Source organism: Pungitius pungitius, chromosome 8 (assembly GCF_949316345.1).
Source record: "Pungitius pungitius chromosome 8, fPunPun2.1, whole genome shotgun sequence".
Taxonomy (NCBI): domain Eukaryota; kingdom Metazoa; phylum Chordata; class Actinopteri; order Perciformes; family Gasterosteidae; genus Pungitius; species Pungitius pungitius.
In genome coordinates this window covers 20,162,659-20,181,698 of record NC_084907.1, presented here as the reverse complement: position 1 = coordinate 20,181,698, position 19,040 = coordinate 20,162,659, and the positions used below count along the sequence as shown (strand labels likewise).

The window sequence follows — 19,040 nt, the reverse complement described above, 5'->3', positions numbered from 1 at the left end:
TTTTGATAAGGTTTTGTAACTAAAGAGATCCAAAATGTTTCTCCAGTCGGCTCTTGACGTGACGATGAAGTGGATTTAAGATGCCTGTAGGGCATGCTCCCAGCAACACCTGCTAACTGTGATTTCTTTAGGACGCACGCTATCGCGCCGTGATCAGTCTGTCATCTTTTATCCCGTCTTTTGGTCCTTTTTTTATTGTCAAAATACAAAGCAAATAAAACGCATGCTGTTAATCTGAAGAGAGTTGGCAGATGTGCCTGATGTGAATTATTAAATTATAGTAAGTGTGACAGGCGTGTAGTGGAATGAGACCATTTGTTGCAGTTTATGGCTTCTGGTGATTACATTGGTCATGCTTTTCTTAGTCTAAGATATTTGACAGTATTAATAATACAAATTGGTGTAATATGGTTTGCATTTGGTGATGAGTAAGCTCGACAAAATGCCCAAAGGATCCATTATTCAAAATGTTTGTTATATTGATTAATTTAGGTGATGGATCACCAGACTGTCAGATGATGCATGCTTGTATTGATCACTGTACATTGCACTGCCCAAAAGTCAATAAATGTGTAGACTTTTGGATGCAGATAAATCACGGTCCTACAAAGGATTCATATGATTTAGTAATGATAACAAATTGGGCTCAACGTACTCGTAGAAAGCCTGCAGCAGGGTCTTAAAGCCTTAACAATATACTGAAGGATGAAGGTTGTTTTTACATTTTTGTATTGCACCCCATTGCTTGAATGCCGATACTGCAGAAGTGTTCCGTTATGTAGCCAGGGGCCTGGTTTTTCTCTACTGATGCGGTATATGTGCAGCCTGAGCTCCTTTATCTGGCCCCGCCCCCTTCTGAAGACCTTGTATGTCACCGACCACGGTCGCCCCGGAGCAGAGCGGAGTCGAGTGGATGGCGGCGTCACCTTGCCCTAGCAGTGGCAGTGTGTGCCCGGGCCGTACCCTGCGGACGCCACGCCACACTGCCCTCAGGCTCAACTGCTTTGTCTGCAAATGAGTAGAGAGCCAATGGCATCAGCCCAAATGTGTTCCGCCGTCACCCCGTCACACAGCGCTGCAAAGGGGGGGCGAGCCAGTCCATCCAGCACATATGCCGCCCGCGGCGCTCACTGCAGAGATTGCTTTGCGCATTCATGCAAAAACAGGGGCTTCCTTTTTAAATATCTCAGGAATCAGGAAACGTTTATTTATTGCCATCATATGTCAGACATACATAGAATTTGATTTGGCGGTTGGTGCATGACGTAAGACAATGACAACATAGTGCAGCAATGTGATAAAAATAAAATAAAAATATATGCTATGGGTTAGTACGCTAAAGCTATGGGTTAGGTTAGTAAGTTAAAAAATAAAGATAAAGTGCACCAGCTAAACAGAAAGTGACAAGTGAAAGTGACAAAGTGTATGTGCATGAAGAGAGTGAGAGTCAGTCAGGGGGGGGACCCGGGCTCTGTTGATGAGCCCGAAGGGAAGAAACTGTTAGTGTGACGGGAGGTCTTAGTCCTGATGACTAGGAAGGAGCCCTCGAAAGGCCGCCTTGAGCACGGCTTCTCTGCTCTTTTCGTACAGTGTGATATTTAAATCAGATTTGAGTTAAATTAAACCTCTTCTCCACATAGGGTTGTATTTAAGTCTAGACGATCAAAGGTCATTGCTCCGAGAATAGATCTGTCAGTCAGCACCAGCGGGGTTGCTAGATTCCCGTGATGGGCGTTGCTTCCTTGACTGCTTTACAATACATGTCCGCTCCTGATGGCATCTCTTTTAATTATCTCCTGGCACACTAGCTGGTCCACTCTGAAAGGCTTCACTATTATGTTACTGGGATTGTGTGTATGATCTAGTCTCTCTTCAATTGGCATCCATTGTTGCATTTACTCCAATTACTGTGGTGTTTACTTTCAACCTGCAACCGTTATCATTTAGTTGCTGTTCACCTAGAATCATCTCATTGGTCCTAATCTAATAACCATTAATGGCACGTATTGTATTGTATGGGAATCTATTCCACCGTATTCTCCTGCTACAGTAATTATTTTCCAAGTTGAAGAATCTACCAGATTTAAAAAAAAAATGCAATCAAAAGGAACTAAGAAGGATGAACACAGCGTGCCAGTTCAGTCTTAGACAGCCCTGCCTTTAACATTTATTAACAAAGATAAAGTTACATAATGAATTTTTCATGGGCAGTTGAACACACCCACGTCAAAGCCCCTTTTTCTGGAGCCATAGGCTATTGCAAGGTCCTAACCAGCAAGTATTCCTGTTCCCCTTTTTGCTCTTGTAGAATAGGCTTTATTGGATGTTCAGACATACAAAGAGGAGAAAAATAAATAACAAATGGGCTAGCTTTATCTTAAGAACGCTGCTGTAAACACAGCAAATTCCAAAGCCCTGCTCTCTCTCGCTGCTGTAGCTCTCTGCATATTCCTCCACATAGCTCATATCCCTCCCACCACCTCTCTCACTCTCTCGCTCTCTCTCCTCCCATCGCTTGCATGTGTGCACCGTGCAGCTTTACACAGAGCACGAGGCATACAGATGTAAGTTTAAGCCAGGCAACGGCCAGAGGTGGCAAGGTTGCCCTTTTGCTAACATGGAGTAGTATTCAGCAGCCAGCTCAACTGTCAAGGCGGACCCCAGAAGGCGAGATGAAAACCTCCTGGAACTGTGTTTTTGTGTTTTATTCCCTCCATCCTTTTGTGTGGATCTATAGCTTTCCACTCTCAAAGCTTGGCAGCAAGAAGTGTTATCTCCACCACGGAGCTCCGCTTTAAAAGGAAATTGCAAGACTAAATCTGTCCGTCACCCTCTGATTAAAAGATAAGACGAGGGACGACACCCGGACCAATCAAGGAAGAACTTGCAGAAGGAAATTTACACAAGCTTTGATATTGTTTTTTGGGACTCGAATTTAAAAGCTTGGTACTTGGCCTGCATTAGCTCTTTGTACCTGAGGTCTGCAGTGATTGCATATTTGATTCTCACGCCAGCTGAGACGGAGATGCTGTTTTGTAGTGCTTGGATTTGGACTCTCCTTGAGAGGATTTCGCTTTCACCTGATCAGCGATCCTTCACCGTTTGAAATCCATTCTGATCTGCCTTTCCACCCTCTTTTATTTTTTTCTACTGAACATTGTTGAGCTTAGTCATTTGGGCGACTGGGCAGTGATTTAACGGGGGCACTCTGCGTGTGTGGCTGGATTCCGACTGATCCGTCTCTGCTCTTCAACCTTCCCGGGACTTTGTCTCAACTGACTGGACGTGCAGAGCGTTTAACTATATCGTCTTCTACTGGGACGTCCGCCCAGCAGCCACAATGCAGGTGTCACTAGTGTGCACGGACCACCGCGGGGGGGTGAGCCGCACCACGGAGGACCGGCTAAACCGACAGAACGCCAACAGCCCCAACACCGGCACCCGCAGCAAGTTCAGGGCCGTGGCGATGGTGGCTCGAAGTCTCGGACAACTCTCTGTGCAGAGTGTGCCGACCTCCAGCGAGCAGAGCATGAGGACTGGCATGAAGTATAGGTAGGGCATGTCTGAGAGGTTGTTTTTAATCTGGCCATAAAACCCTGAGACATTTTTAATGGAACTCAGGATTTTGCACCTATTGCTAAAGTGATATTTGAATGAAATCCTTCTTTGCCGAGACTACAATTAACACTGTCCATTTTACCCGATCTGTTATCGTACACCCTTTTTTCTTCCTTACTTCTTCCTGTCAGAACTGCTATTGATGACCATTTGGACAAATAAAATACACTGTGCACTTGCTTCTACAAAAGCTGCGAGATCTGAGATGGAACAATTTGCAATTTATATTTTTATCCGCTCTTTGCAGCAATACAACTTGTTGGCTTTTAAATTAAGCTTCTGGTCGCTGATGTCTAATCTGTTTTGAGAGGAAAAACAAGCACTGCATACAAAGTGCAGTAAGCTGCATTTGTTGAGCTTCAAATGGAAAATTGATTCATATTTTCCAAAATTAGTCTGGTGCAAGAAGACTATTATGAAAACCTTTTTGTTCACTTTGTGCTGATAATCCCTTCGTTTTTTTTTAGTACTGGCTTATATAGATTATCATCAGTACAGATCCCTTTGGGGTAACTGTTTTTAATCATTGACTCAAAAGCTGCATTGACTGTTCTGTCATAATAAAGAGTGTCACTGTCGGGCCGTGTAAACAAACACTTAAACCTAATGATAGCTTTTGCCCACAACATTGTATATTGACATTATTGAATATTGAATATTTAGCAGCCCCCTTCAATCATTTGATCACTGCTCTGTTTTGGTATTTACACTTCTGTAGCATCACTTTGACAAAAAGGAGCAGATTATGAAGTGGGAAACCTTTAAATTCTCATTCAAGAACTGCGGGTAAATTAAGTGACCCACAATCTGTCTGCAGCATTGGTGAGTTCCTATTACCTTTCAGAGTGGTACGGTACAGTACGTTGTGATCCATTTATGCAAGATATCTAGTTTGCTATAGTGACAATTCATTTGGCAAAACTCACCCTGCATAACATTAAGCCTGCCTGAAATGACGGTGTCACGGGTGAGAACACTGTGGACAGGGGGAGACACACAAAACGCATCCACTGATTGGGAGAAACGGCAGCAGATGAGTCACAATTTAGGATAAAGACCTAAATAAGGAACCTCAGTGCATGAATTAGAATCACAATAGAGCAGGTTTAGCACAAACGACACATCTCAATTCAACAGCTGAATCTATTTACAGTGTGTTTCCATTCTCACACTATTCATTCAATTCAAGCGACTTTACTATATAGAACATTTATAATGATGTAACTTGCATATTTCTTGCCTTAATTAGTGCTTTAATGGTCTTTTTGCTAAAAGGGGCAGCTAGTTGTGAGAGAAAATGATTTGTACTGAACACACTTCTTGGTTTGGAGAGTGATATTAAAAATAAAGTGCAGATGTATTTTTTATCAGTCAATATAGGGGCCAATTAAGAGCCTCTGCATCAGCAGCTTTTGAATCGTTTCCCTGTTTTTAACCGTTTCATTGCATAAATATTCTACAGGATCATTTTTGTTGTTTATATGTATTGTCCTTCAAGTGGTAGATGACTTGTTTTCTGATATTTTCTTACCACTTTGCAGTTTGGCTTTCTTGAACAAATTGTACTTTCTCGATTCTTGTTGTTCTGGGTCTTTACCCTCTTGGTTGAATGCACTTATTATAAGTTACTTTGGATAAAAGCATCAGCTAAATGTAAATAGAATTATTATTTGTATTGGAATTCATATTCAGTCTTTTTCAAATGCAAAAACCTCAGGTGACAAAATGGATGGTGTTCCTTTTATAGAGACAGGTTAACGATGACTGTGAAATTAAGATAAGGCGTTGATTTGAGGGCGCACAGTACCCAGCCCCAGAAGCCCCCGATGTGACATAACAGTCCTTTGCATCTGATTTGCTGGCGGCGGCGTCGCCATTTTGGCTCACTGTCATTATTGAGTCTAATGATATTGAATGGGTTAAATAATTTTCATCTTGCAGGGCCAGGGGCTGTTTGTGTTCTTCTTACGTACTTTAGACTTCACTGGGGAAGTGAACTCTAAAGTATGTAACGGGCTTTGTGTTTGCATCTGATATAAACTGAAGGTTATGTAGGCCTAAATGCAGAGTGAGGCTCGGCGATGCACGCATCGTGGTTTTAAAGAGATGAGAATGAAAGGGAGGGAAGGAAGGCAGAAGAGGGGGAAAGAAAGAAAGGGAGAGTGCGAAGGCTAATGTTGTGCAGGCACTACGCCCGAGAGGAAGTACAGTAGGACGGAGTGATCTCTCCTCGTGTCACTTTGTATCTTTCAAACAGGCCTCTCCGAGGTTAAGCTTTCACGGTCTCTAACACGCCTAACGTTTATCTTTTCATCCTTGAGCTCAAGGATTTTTTTCCCCACCTTTTGAATTTGAGTTTTACATTTTGACTATTGAGTTTAACAGGTTCATAACTTTCCCCCAGATGAAAAGAGTAAAAGCTTATAGACTCGACAAAACTTTCCACAATTATCCACACTGCAGAATAGAGGTTTGGAATCGAAGGAGTCATTTCCTTAAATGGCAGCCTTGAGCTGGAATAAACGGAGTCAGTCTTCATCCACAGGTGAGGAAGCGTGTTTGGTTGGAAGTGACCTACCGATCAAAGTCGAGCAAAACCATCAAAAGGAAGATCTTTTCAAGGTGTGTAGGGGGGGGGGGGGGTTGCGGCAGCTGTAGTATGCGGCTTCACCAAAGCCAGAGCACCTCTGTAACGTGTCACCGGGTCTGAATGATTTGACCGGTTGAAATCATCAAGCTTGACTGAGCACCTGCAGCTTCTCCAAGGAATTATTTAAAGGGCTCCCTTCAGCACGGAGTTAATGATGCACACAAAATGGCTCATGATTATGTAAAGTAGTCTTGCTCAGGGAATGGAGGAATATTGGTGTAAATGGGAAGGCAGTGCAGGTAGTGAGTCAATCACGTAAAGCCCCTGCTTTCCACTTTCCGGTTATCAGCTCTTCCCTCAAATAACCTAACCCAGGAAATGATTCTTGAGGGAATGAGTAAACTCTCAAAGGGGCACTTTAAAATGCCCTTTCCGCCATAATAAACTGCTGAAAAGTTTGATGACATCAATTTTTGGTTCAACTGCCATTTTTGTGCTTTTCAATTTACCTTTTCTGGAGGACATTTGTGCTTTAGAAGGATTTTTTTTTTGTTAACGCACCGTATTCTTCTTTGTCACATTTGCTTTGCTGTATTGCACTCAGCAATCTGTCCTGCTGTAGCCATGTAAATCAGAGCTGACTCGTCCTCCTCTCCCGGTGTAAATCTTTGAGTAAGTCACCTCAGCCCAGACTGTCAGCAGGATTCCTCGCATCTCTCTCATCCACTTTTGGTTGTAAAGTTGATAGCGAATCGCAGCAACAGTAAATAGTCGCTGGCAGTGTTGTGCAAGCGGATGGCATTTATATCCCACCACTGTGTTGTGTGAGGCTGGGATGTATCATTACAAATTACAGAGATACAACCTTTAGAAATGCTGTTTTTTAACTAGTGCACCTGCAAGTATCTTGATTTAACATATGGCAGAATTGAATGTAATATGTGAATACTTACAAATGAAATGTAAATGAATGAATGATCAAACAAGTCTAATGTTTCCTCATTATATTATTACCTGTGATTGCAGAAAGGAAATCAAATTGGTGGTACTAGATTACAATAATCTTTTTTTTAATTTTAAAGATATAACCAGGGATGTTCTTCAGTATTTTGTCACACAAATGAAAAGCATGCATCTTTCAGTTTTTTTGTGGGACAAAAGCTGTGGGTGTGAGATTTCGGGCGTCACGAGTGTGGGTGCATGCTGGGACGTTTTCCTGCATTCCAAGGGCTCTCCATCAGGGACCCGGCTTTCCACAGCCTGCACTCCCCCTTGAAACATGAATCATAAATACGCCGTGATAGTTGAGCTGAAAACCCACATACAGGGCCAGCTCTGATGGTCGTATGAAGACTCATCCACAGCACAGATTTCAGGCCCACAGCAGCAACTTGGGTACCATCGTAAGTGTGCTCAGAACGTACACCATCTGTTTGCTGCGGGCGTGTGGGGGAAAACGGTGCCAAACGGTGGGATGGTTCAAATGATGTAGGCTTGTGTTTAACTGAAAGCATTGTCCCTGTTGGTACATGAGTAAGCCAGTGAGGTGGGGAGGGGTTGTTTTGCTTTATACATATTTTGCTTATGTGGCTATAAGTGCGTCCGCATGTGACAGACACACTTCTATTATGTTGAAGGAGAAAATGAAGACAGCTGTTACTTCTTTGCTTCACTGACTAGACATTAATTAGTGTGTGTGTGTGTGTGTGTGTGTGTGTGTGTGTGTGTGTGTGTGTGTGTGTGTGTGTGTGTGTGTGTGTGTGTGTGTGTGTGTGTGTGTGTGTGTGTGTGTGTGTGTGTGTGTGTGTGTGTGTGTGTGTGTGTGTGTGTGTGTGTGCGTGCGTGCGTGTGCGCGCGTGCGTGCGTGTGCGCGCGTGCGTGCGTGCGCGTGTTAGCACCACTCACTTTTTTCTCTGCATGGTATTTGCTCAAATGCTCTAGAAAAAGCCTAGATTAATTGTTCCTTTTTCTGGATTATCGAGAAGAGGCAAGTCCTCATTCTGTGGTCAATTGTGGTCAGTCAGTTCATACAGTTTCATGATATATTTTTCATCTAAAGTTCAGTAGAATGTCCACAGTTATGTTTAAGTGCTGTGTCACAGACATTTATATTTATAAAGCTGCCACTCCAGGCTTTTATTCTGCCTAAAGTAAGGGGACGGGTTTGGATTCACAAATGAGCACTAAATCAACAAACTGGGTTTGACAGCAAAATTTGTGGACTGCATTTCTTTCTGCATGAGAAGTGCTTCAACTCCATGTAATGTGTGTGCAAGAAGACGGGCAGAGTTTGAGCATATTAAAAAAGGAGAACAGGCCAGTAGGGGAGGGGGGGGGTCCCCCTTTTACCCTGCAGCATCATGCTCGGTCATGTATATTATGAATATTTGACCATAACCTTTTTTCTTTTGGGTGATGGCACCCTGCATTTTGCTCTAAAATCAATAGAGAGGCGATCTTTTTATCAGCAAGGTGGTATCCTTCAAGCTATTTGGAACCAGTTAGGACAGTTTTAATATTTACATCTAAATACCTCTATTTGAGTTACAATGATTTTCAAAATCCATATTAACAATCACGGAAGACTCAGGAAACCGAAATCAATGGCTAATCCTTGCACTGCCTTTCAATGCATCAAGGAAATTTGGTTTCTTTTATACATATATATTTAATTTTAAATATATATGTATAATAATATATATTTACAGCTTGTACAGAGCTAGAATAGAGTTTTCCTTCTCCTCTCAGTCCTTGTGCTGATGTGAACAGTTTTTGTTGTTTTTTAAAAAAAGGTCATCCATCTGGCAGCAAGTAAAGAGAGCCCTGTGATCGAATGCTGCAGCGTGTGCAGAAGTAAGTGCACATCCATTCATGCTTCGTGCCAGTGAGGTGAGACAGTGATAATTGGATAAAAAACTAGCTACAAACTGCATGCTTGTCAGTTATGTTGATGTAGAGAAGCAAAACATTTTCGGGGGGAATGTTCCTTTCATTCAAGTTTCCATGAGGCTCACACTTTAACACCTATCTTTTTGCTTAGTCAGCCCATTCCTAATCAAACATTGTCAACTCCTCAAGGTAAAGTGGATGTTGCATGAAGACGAATGGAGGAGGAAACCAGCTGCAGCCAGACAAGGTTTCTTTTTAAGGCGGAGCCACAATGTAGGCAGTATAAATAGTTGTGGTTGGTGAACACATCACTCAACACGTTCCTTTATTCAGCTCTGAGTCAATGTCAGTGAACAGGACAATAAATGAGGAAACAAGGTCACAAAGTCCTCTCTCCCACTCCCTCCGGTCCTCCCCGACACTGTACCCAAATCCAACTGTTCCTCCGTTTTCTCTCCACACGCCCACAGCAAACACAGAGCAAGAGTTTTTTGGTTTAGAGCTTTTTAACTTCTAACATGGTAGCATGATGTCTCCTGTGGTAGTACAACTCCATCCTTTCAAAGCACACAGAGCTCATTTGACATGGTAGGTGTTTTATTCATTCTCTATGTACGTTCTGGTTTAATGGGTGAATCAGTAGTCTGTCCCCTACACGCATCCTTTTTTTGGTGTTTTCCATCTCGTCGTATTAAACCAGAGTCTGTTTAGATGATTATTCTGCTTTCAAGCTGACTGTTGATGTATAAACCAAGTTGGCATTGTAGGAGCCTGAAAACAAAGAGGTGAGTGCACCGTGTGGCTGTTTATTCCCAACAACGCCTCCCCAACATTTACTTGCTGCTTTCTTTTAACCTCCCCTTGTCGCCCCTTTCCCTTTAAGGGGCCCCGATAATTTGGTGGTTACCCTACAGCAGGGATGTTTCAGTAGCTTTTCACAATTTTATAGTTAGACTGCAAGATTGAGACATTATTTGGTTGTACTTTGTAGCTCCCACCCGCTTTTGCTTCCAGTTGCAACCTCGAGGGGATTAGGAATATTGGTATGTATTGGTGAGAACAATAGAACATATCTTTCTTTTTTGAGACATCATGGTTGATGCCTTGTATCTGTTGACCATAAAGAAAAATAACCTCCTCCATTGTCCACAAGTCGACTTTCATCAATCACAGCCAAACACGGTGGACATAAACGAGCAGGATTCTTTGTGTCGAGCTGAAGTGAAATGGAGCCCGTCTATAAACAACCCCCAAATAGATCTCCAAGCCACCCTTAATCAATTAAATCAACATACCAAAGTAAAAACATCACCATGTCCACTTGTGCTTCAGGCTACTGTGATCAGAAGGTTTCCAACTGTACTGAACATGTAGCCCGGGTCCCTTTGTGTCTCGTCGGGCTTCGTCCCCGCAGTGCTGTTGCGTTCCGGCTCTGTACTGTTCTCGTCTCCTTCATTATTGAAGGAGGCGTGAGATTACTTTTCTCTTGTGGTTAGTGTCTGCTGAGGCTCAGCGGCAACCCGACACCTGCCTGCTTACAGACCCCCGGCACAGGGTCACTGCAGCAAAGCACAATGCGGTATTCAAGGCCAGGCTGGTAAAATATTGAACAAAACCATTCGCTGACAAAAGGAGAACCTTACAATGAGATTGATTGCAAGGGCAGAGCTGTGTGTTCTGATACCCGACTCATTTTTGGTAAAACGCACGGGTACTGTACGTACGTGCAGAATTAATGTGTAAATCATGCTTATGCAACACATGCACAGTAGGCTTTGTGTTAAGCTCTAACATGCTGAAGAACATGTTGAAAATCAGTAAGTGTGTGTATCCAATCTCTCATTTGACGGCTTTACTCTAATCTATTTTTCTGAAGATGCTTGTGCCCCATGTATTAACCCATGCAACACACTAATCCATTTAGGTATTTACATCTTGCACTTAACAGTGTTCAAAGACAAACTACTCGTTCAGTCGAGATGAATTTAGAGTGAAGAAGCTATTTAGCACCAGACAAATGACATTGTTCGTCATTTACAATTAACAATTTTAGCCAGTAAGCTGGCCCTCCACGGCCTCCGCTAGGTATTTTTTTCATGCAATTAAGAGGCCGTTAATTGTAGATCCGCTCGGGGGGAAGGGAGGGGTTTGCCAGAGGGGACTTGCGATGACCTTGTCACACTAGTGAACTGTAAGCTTGTGGTCCCACTGGATTCCTGTTTGTCTGTCTCTCGTCTCCCTCTTAAAATCATCGTGCTCTCGGATTCAAAGTACAACCCAATTACAGTCGTCACTGGCCAAATGGTGTCTTTTTAATGAGGCATGAGTAGACATTTTGAGCCTATTGCTTTACTTGTAAAGTCACACAGGATATGGTTTCATTTATTTTTTATATATGCTGTGATCGCTCTGAAATCTCTGGTGGCTAAAGGTTGACTTCTGATGGGATATGAAACATTTTGAGTCAGAGGGCACATGAATGGGGAGACTGCCAGCATCCATGGCACTTTAGTGTGGAACTAATGAGGAACTAAGTGAACATTTTAACTGGATTAACCCTTCCAAAAAATAGCATTTTAAGAAGCCTTTATTTTTCACTTCAACACACTTAGAGGACATGTGATACTGTTGAGATTTGAATCTATTTATTCTTCATTCTTTTGTGTTGACTTTGTTCAGACCACATTGAAGGCTTTTGTTAGTCAGTGCAGCAATTCAGCAGTCTTACCATGGCTTAAACACACACACACACACACACACAGTTCCACTCAAACATGGCATCACAAGCACCGTTCTATAACACGCACATCTGCTCCTACAGAGCTCACCTATCCTGTCTCCCTCTTTACTCCGTTTCATTTCCACTGTATTTCTACAGGCAGTCTTATAAAAATATATTAGATATCCTCCCACACATTCACTTTGACTCCTGCACATGTTACATCATTTGTAAAAAAAATATAAAAAAACACAGCTCTTTTATCTCTTTACACTGCCAGCTTATTTCTAGAAATAGATTGACCAGAGGTAGCACACTTCATATGTATGTATAAATCTTTTCCAAGATAAGTCATTTGAGTGAAACTATTCCAATCAGAAGATAAGATCTAAGCTGTATCTGAAAAGAATATAATGGCGTATTCAGCAATATGTTATTTTGATGTTGCCTTTTAAACTAGGAGCCACGGCTTTTTTTTTAAGTTCTTGCAACTAATGCTGTGATTCTCAGCGGAGGTTTTTTTCTAGACTGTGAGGCTTCGAGACGGCAGCTTTAGGAGCAAGTTGTTGTCAGTAGTCGAGCCTCCGGATTGCTTCGGAGGGATTTTAGTCAGATGGCGGCTGAGGGATCCGGGTGTGCTGTGAGAAATTTCAGTGGAAGTCATGGTGGGCCTGCTTAAGATCCACTTCCTCTCTTTGACATTTTGCTGCTCTCACACACACACGCACACACACACACACAAACACTCCTTGTCAGCACATGTGGTACTCACCTTGCTAACGTATCGCACGTGTGTTATCACTAACATCCGTACAAAAACCCAGTTTTTCTCCGCTTCCAGAACTTTAAGCTTCCACTGCACTAACAGGCTTTCCTCACATTACCATGGAGTCAGACAGTTGTTTGTGTATCAATATATAAATGAGTCCTACTAATGGTCACAGCCCCCTTAGTGCTGCATCGATGTTAATGTAATTCTCTCCGTTTTGACAGAAACCTTGGGAAGTCAGGCCTGCGGGTGTCCTGCCTTGGATTGGGTAAGAGACTTTTTAAACGTGAGACACACTGAGAAGGCTTTGTCCATCATAGTGTAGTTCAGCAAAAAGTTCCAGTATTATAAATGTCTTTTATTTATTTTTTTTGTTTCTTGTGCTTTATGTGCCGTTTCACTTGTGCAGAACATATAGAATATCGCTGTTCACTTGCTCATCTGTGTGCACATGTATGTTCTCTGACCCCACTTCCTTGTCCGCCTCTGCAGGAACATGGGTGACGTTCGGTGGACAGATAACAGACGAGGTGAGACTTAATGGAGTTTGTCATCCTCCATTAGTCAAAGCTGAGGAAGGGAAACCTTCCACATAATCTGGCACATCCTGCGTTGCTCTAGAAACCTATTTATATTTAAGGCAAAAACATATTGCCAGAGGGAGTCAACAGTCACAGGATAATAATCGCACGTTCAAGGAAGGCAAAGCCTCGGAAGCCTCCTTTAGTCATATGAAAGAAGTTCAATAATTGAAGTCTTCGCACCTCTTGGTTCCTCACTCCGTCCCGCCTCCTCTCTGTTCCTTCTCCCCTGATCTCTCTGCAGATGGCAGAGCAGCTCATGACTCTGGCCTATGAAAATGGCATAAATCTGTTTGATACAGCGGAAGTCTACGCTGCTGGAAAGTGAGTATATCCTGTGTCACAGGTCACGTAGTAATGAGCTGTTAACGTTGCGTGGTGCACCGATACTAAAAGGGCCCCGCGGTACCCGTATGTTAAAAACAACACGATTTTGCATATTTTAGTATCGATACTTCATTGAAATAACGCGCGATCGGGGAGCACTCACTGCACCGCTCCCTGTCATGCTGCCTACACACATTAACACATGACCTGAAGTGCACAAGCTTCTGCCGACCGGCCACAGCTTGTGTATAATAGCCGTGTCTAATCAATGCTATGGTGGCACAATGTACTTTCTTCGTTTATGTACTGGATCCTTATTCGCTGATGCCTTAGCGACTGCTAATCTTCCTGGAGTACTACATACAAAGCAAATGTAGAACATGACGTAAAATAAACAGTTAAAAATAGTACAATACAAATGCCTTTTGTTAATTGTTTAAAAAGCTGGGTAGGAACATGCTGCTAAAAAAGGAACCATCGAGATGTTTTATGTATTACTATTTTAGATAAATATATCAGTATTGTATTTGTGGTATTATATTGTATTCTGGTATTGTATCAGGCATCACGGTAATTATGTCAGGTAATAATTTTGTAAAGTCAGAATTTCATGAGGTTTCAGATATTCATTTTCGTGGTCTAAATTTACAGCACAGCCAGTGTTTATATTTTTAACTTCGGAACGCAGCCTAGTGCCGCCTCATTGATGCATGCAGGGATGCTTCAAATTCTTGCATGGATTAATCTGGCTTTATAGTAACTTGGGTGCTTTGAAATAATCTAGGGGATTATCCTTTACAAACAGTATCTGTGATTAACAGCACCAAGTCCTCCTTTCTGTTTAATCCCCCCAAGAATAGCCCAGTTGTGCCATTATGTTTTGAGAGATGCATCAGAGTGTCTCACAGGAAAGCTTCAAACAAAACAAAAAAGACTAGAAACCTGCAGCAGGTCTCCATGGTTTTCCTTAGCAGCTGTTGCCTACTAAAAGTCATCACTAGATGCTGCATTATTCTGCCAGCCGGGTGAAGGGGTTCAACAATCTGTTTCCCTTGTTGTTTTAATGAAGTTTACCTGACAATAAAACAGGGCACAGTTCCCGAGAAAGGAGGAATCTGTGACAGCGTGTGACGCAGCTCAGAATGTGTGGCACAGGTGTTAATCCTAATTACGTTCACTGCGAAGCAGCAGAGAGGAGCTTAGAATACACACACATACGGGTACAAAAAAAAAAATCACATTTTGCTCATCGGAATGGGGGAGAATAAAAAGCTTTCATTTTAAGTCCTTGGTTCTGGCTTACTGCGATTCCTTCATCAGTCAGACTTATAGTCCGTTACGTGGAGCTGTTGGGAGTCGGTGGCTGTACAGTTCGCTCCCGCAATGTTGCTTCTGTACTGCGAGCGTGGACGGGTACGTGAGGTCCGTGGGCTTCGCTCACGCTCGTCTTTCCGCTCATGCACATCGCGTCGCAGGTGGCTGTTTGTCTGCCGTGCGTCTTCTGGCTGTGGCCCTTTTTTAAAACGGAGAAACTGTCAGCCCACAAACAAACATTTAGCACAAACACGTATAGATTGTGCTTCTCAACCAGCGTATCCTTTTCTCAAAAATATAAATACAAATGTGTAGCAAATAATTGCTGTGTGTCTTGTGGAGCTGCTGTTATCAGCAAACACATATCGTAGCAAAGCATTTCTTTCAGGCTTAGGCCTTTTGCGCCACATGCATAGTAATGTCTGACACCAGTGACGAATTGGAAGCAAATATGATAATTATGGAGAAATCTGAAAGTAATGATAAAATATGCATGCGTAAATAATGCAACATTATTTTGGTCATAGTTCATCACATCAACACGCCGCTTGAACAAAGACTTAATTAACAAACGAATGAAGAAAGTCAACCTGCTCAAGGCACACTGTATCTTATGGCTGAGCTCCCAGATTACTCCCATTTCAGAAAAAGCAACACACAATGTTATGTACACAAATGCAGACTTTGCTGCTTTCAGAAGTGCTTGAGTGCTCAATGTTTAAAAAGCTGTGGGTCCAGCCGGCAGCGCCTGAAAAGGCTCGAAGTAGTACTTGTGCTGCAATATTTTTTAATACGTGATGGACAAAAGAGACAATATAAAAACTTGCAACGTTTAATATTATTAAAACATGACTCAGTGTCACAATGTCCTGTGGATAAATATGCAAGATTTAGTTCTCATGGAATTTGGCCCAGATGGCCCTTTAGAAGCATCCATTATTCTGGATCTGAATAGTGTTGACGCATGCTTTTTTCCCCAAACATCTGTTTCCTTGGCAACGATGTACTGTGTGTAAATGCTTATATCCAGATGGGCATGTCATCACTTTGCATGTCAGCCCTTGCTATTAGTGAATGAATGTGGGTGGGTACGTACACATGTCGTGTAAAGTGCTCCTAGAGTGCTAGGTGGAGTAGAAAGGCAAGAGATTCCATTTACAGAAAAATGTGTGGACTTGCATAACAAAAGAGTCGACCTTCAATACCTCATCCTGTCAGAGAGATGAGAGGGACACAAATAAACAGAGCGAAACCGGATGGAGATGAGGGTGTGCAATGTTTAACAGTTAAATAGTATTTTTTATCACCCTAAGTGATCATTAATAATATGCATTTAATATAAAAAATGACAGATGGGCAATAATAATGTCTTTGATAAGCAGTGTAAACTGACCCCATTGCAGTCAACAGCTAATCAGCAGCCTCAGGGCGGGATCAGCAGTGCTGCGGCTAAGGAAGTGACATGGATTGTACAATGTCAGGAAAGCTTTCCAGATAAACACTAATGTTACATAATGTATTTAGTCAGTTCCCGCTGAAGTAAACAAAGTATTTGTCCCCCCCCTCGGAGGTAACATTAACTTCAGTGGCTTAGTCTACTGATTACTAGCTCAAAAAAGATGAGCAGAAGAATCCTCACACCTAAAAAGCAGAACATAGTGAATCAAAAATTCTGCAAACACCAATCGGACGCTTGGCCAATGGCATGAATGCGTAACACTAATACACATTCATGAATGTGTAAAAGTTGGGGTCCTTGAAGATTTGAAAACAAAACATAATAGATTAGAGCAGCTGATTGTTTTCCATCAGGGCGCCTAAATATTTTTCCACGAAAAAATGGCAGTTGTTGTTGTTGTTGCATCGTTTCATCTGTGAATACAATTGTGTAAATAGAAATTGTGAAAAATGAGTGTAATTAATGAGATACAGAGTAAGAGGACTGTAGAGAGATCCTGCTGCTGGGTCTCTGCCCAGCCCTAATGAGCCCCATGTTGGTCATAATGTCACTCATTAGCACCTCTGGCTGCTAATGAGTGACATGGTGGGGCCTCCACAACACAGCTGGTCCTAGGCTCTGCTGTAATGTCCACACCCCACTACTAAACAGTGGCTCTTTCCATCGACAGCTCCTTTATGAATTATACAGCACACTATAGACTGCTATACTTGAATGCAAAATCCTTTCCCAGTCAGGTGTGAATGCTCTTATCATTTTAACTCTGTATGTATTGTTCTCTCCGTCTGCTTTGCAGGGCGGAGGTGGTGCTGGGGAACATCATAAAGAAGAAAGGATGGAGGTACGAGGCACGCTTCTATCGATTTCGGTTCTTTCCTCTTTAATTTCCGCCCCAGCCAGTAACCCTAATCTTGTGGCATCTCCTTACTTGCACATATTGGGAGGCGGTGTGTGGTGGACTGGAACAGTAAGGTAGGGAGATAAAAGATTCATGCGGGCTGCCGTGCCGCGCCCCCCCCCCCACACTCCTGTGTCCCTCCAACGAGGCTGAATAAAGCATGAACGTCTACGTTGTCGGCCCTGGATTGACATTTGCTCAGCGCCGTCAGGTTATACACCTACAAACACTTTTTCATCGCCGCCAATCCAGTTCCGTTACATTCATCCATATTCCATATCGTGGGATGCAGTTGCGCGTGACACTGAAGAAGAAGAAGATGATGATGTAGAAAGACACGACTGCCCAAAGGGGGCGTCGGGGCTTTTCATCCCAGCTGTTAAAAGCGTAGCATACGGTTTGCGTGGAGATCTCACCAGCTCCTATTTATGAGGTTATTTTAGTTCTCTGCGTTTGGCAGATGTTGGGACAGATGTGTTTTCCTTTTCTATTTCCAGACGTTCAACTCTGGTGATAACAACAAAGATCTTCTGGGGTGGAAAGTAAGTTTCTTGTGGCTGCTTTTCTGACTCAAACGAGAAACGACCTGGATAGTTTTTCTTTTTGCTGTTCTTGGTAATGTGTCATCTCAACTGATTGGTTGTCAGGTACATTCAACAAAAAATGATTAATCCGACTTTTATTTTACTTTATATTTTTTTTCAGAGCGGAGACTGAAAGAGGTTTATCTCGAAAACACATTATAGAAGGTAAAAAGACTATTACAATGAACAGATGGAGAATTCCTCTGTTTATTAAATATATATATATATATATATATATATATATATATATATATATATATATATACTGCATTAACTGGTGCTTATTTCTAGGTTTAAAAGCTTCTCTAGAAAGACTGCAGTTAGACTACGTGGATGTGGTCTTTGCGAACAGACCAGACCCAAATACGCCTATGGAAGGTAATCATACTGCTACTATTGTTGTTTCTTCGTTTTTTCTCCCTCACACACACTCAACCATCCTTTCCTTATGTTTTGTTGTATTGCACATAACCTCCCCCTCCCTCTTTTCTGTCTCTATGACTACTGCAATGCCAATACTCGGATGTACAAACCTCTTGAATCTAAAATATCTATTTTTAAACGCTGCATGTTGTCCCGGTGCTTCCACCTCCACAGTTAGGATGAGGATGCACACTGATGCTGGAGACCTTTTTAAATGGCAGAGCGCTGACTGTGTGTGGGCTCAGCTGGTCTCTCGGTGTGCGTCTGCTGCGGAGTCGTGCTTCCCCCCCCCCCCCCCCCCCCCCCTTTGGGTTACAGAGTTCGGTCCGAGGTCATCTTCCTGCCTTCAGTTTGATGCTTCACTGCTCTCGGCTCTTTCACTACACTTTAGTGTCTCGTTAGTACAAATTAGCTGGTGTTGTTTTATGCAAACGTCGAGGCGTTTTCTTTTGCTAAGACCGCACGGAGTACACATGGACAGCGTTGAGTTTATGCGCACAAAACCGTAGTTGGAACATCTGGTGTGTTTTTTACTCTGCTGATAGCTGGCCAGTGTGCAGAATGAGGAACTGGTGACTCGGGGTTCTGTCGGTTTACAGAGAAACCCTCTAAAGCCAAACGGCCACTTGATGAGCGGGAGGCTGATTTGGCTGTCAGAGAGACTCTTCAGAAAGGACACTCGAGGTGAAGAGACGGAGGATGATTGATGGTCCACATGCACCTGTTTCATTACGCTCTGGTGCTCCTGATCTTGTCTGGGACACGCCTGATCGTTATCAGACATGCCTAGTGTCTCTCTTCTAGTATCACTTTGACCTATGAAAAATTAAAGCTGGGTAGTGTAGGATTTCACTCACTTTCACGCAGGA

At 42.7% G+C, this 19,040-nt stretch overlaps 1 protein-coding gene across 4 annotated transcripts in view; it reads left to right on the top strand.

Annotated features, from left to right (window-relative positions):
• Positions 1-19,040, top strand: part of kcnab2a (potassium voltage-gated channel subfamily A regulatory beta subunit 2a) — a 58,090-nt gene that overhangs the window by 31,924 nt on the left and 7,126 nt on the right. For 3 of the 4 annotated variants that reach the window (XM_037490211.2, XM_062563801.1, XM_037490212.2), the window contains 7 exons: positions 12,810-12,853; positions 13,078-13,115; positions 13,411-13,490; positions 17,063-17,107; positions 17,662-17,706; positions 17,870-17,913; positions 18,040-18,126. In XM_037490211.2, coding sequence (XP_037346108.1) covers positions 12,810-12,853; positions 13,078-13,115; positions 13,411-13,490; positions 17,063-17,107; positions 17,662-17,706; positions 17,870-17,913; positions 18,040-18,126 — 383 coding nt within the window. Of the gene's footprint in view, positions 1-2,394; positions 3,553-12,809; positions 12,854-13,077; positions 13,116-13,410; positions 13,491-17,062; positions 17,108-17,661; positions 17,707-17,869; positions 17,914-18,039; positions 18,127-19,040 lie in introns of those variants that run through there. The other variant, XM_037490210.2, reaches the window with a different exon arrangement.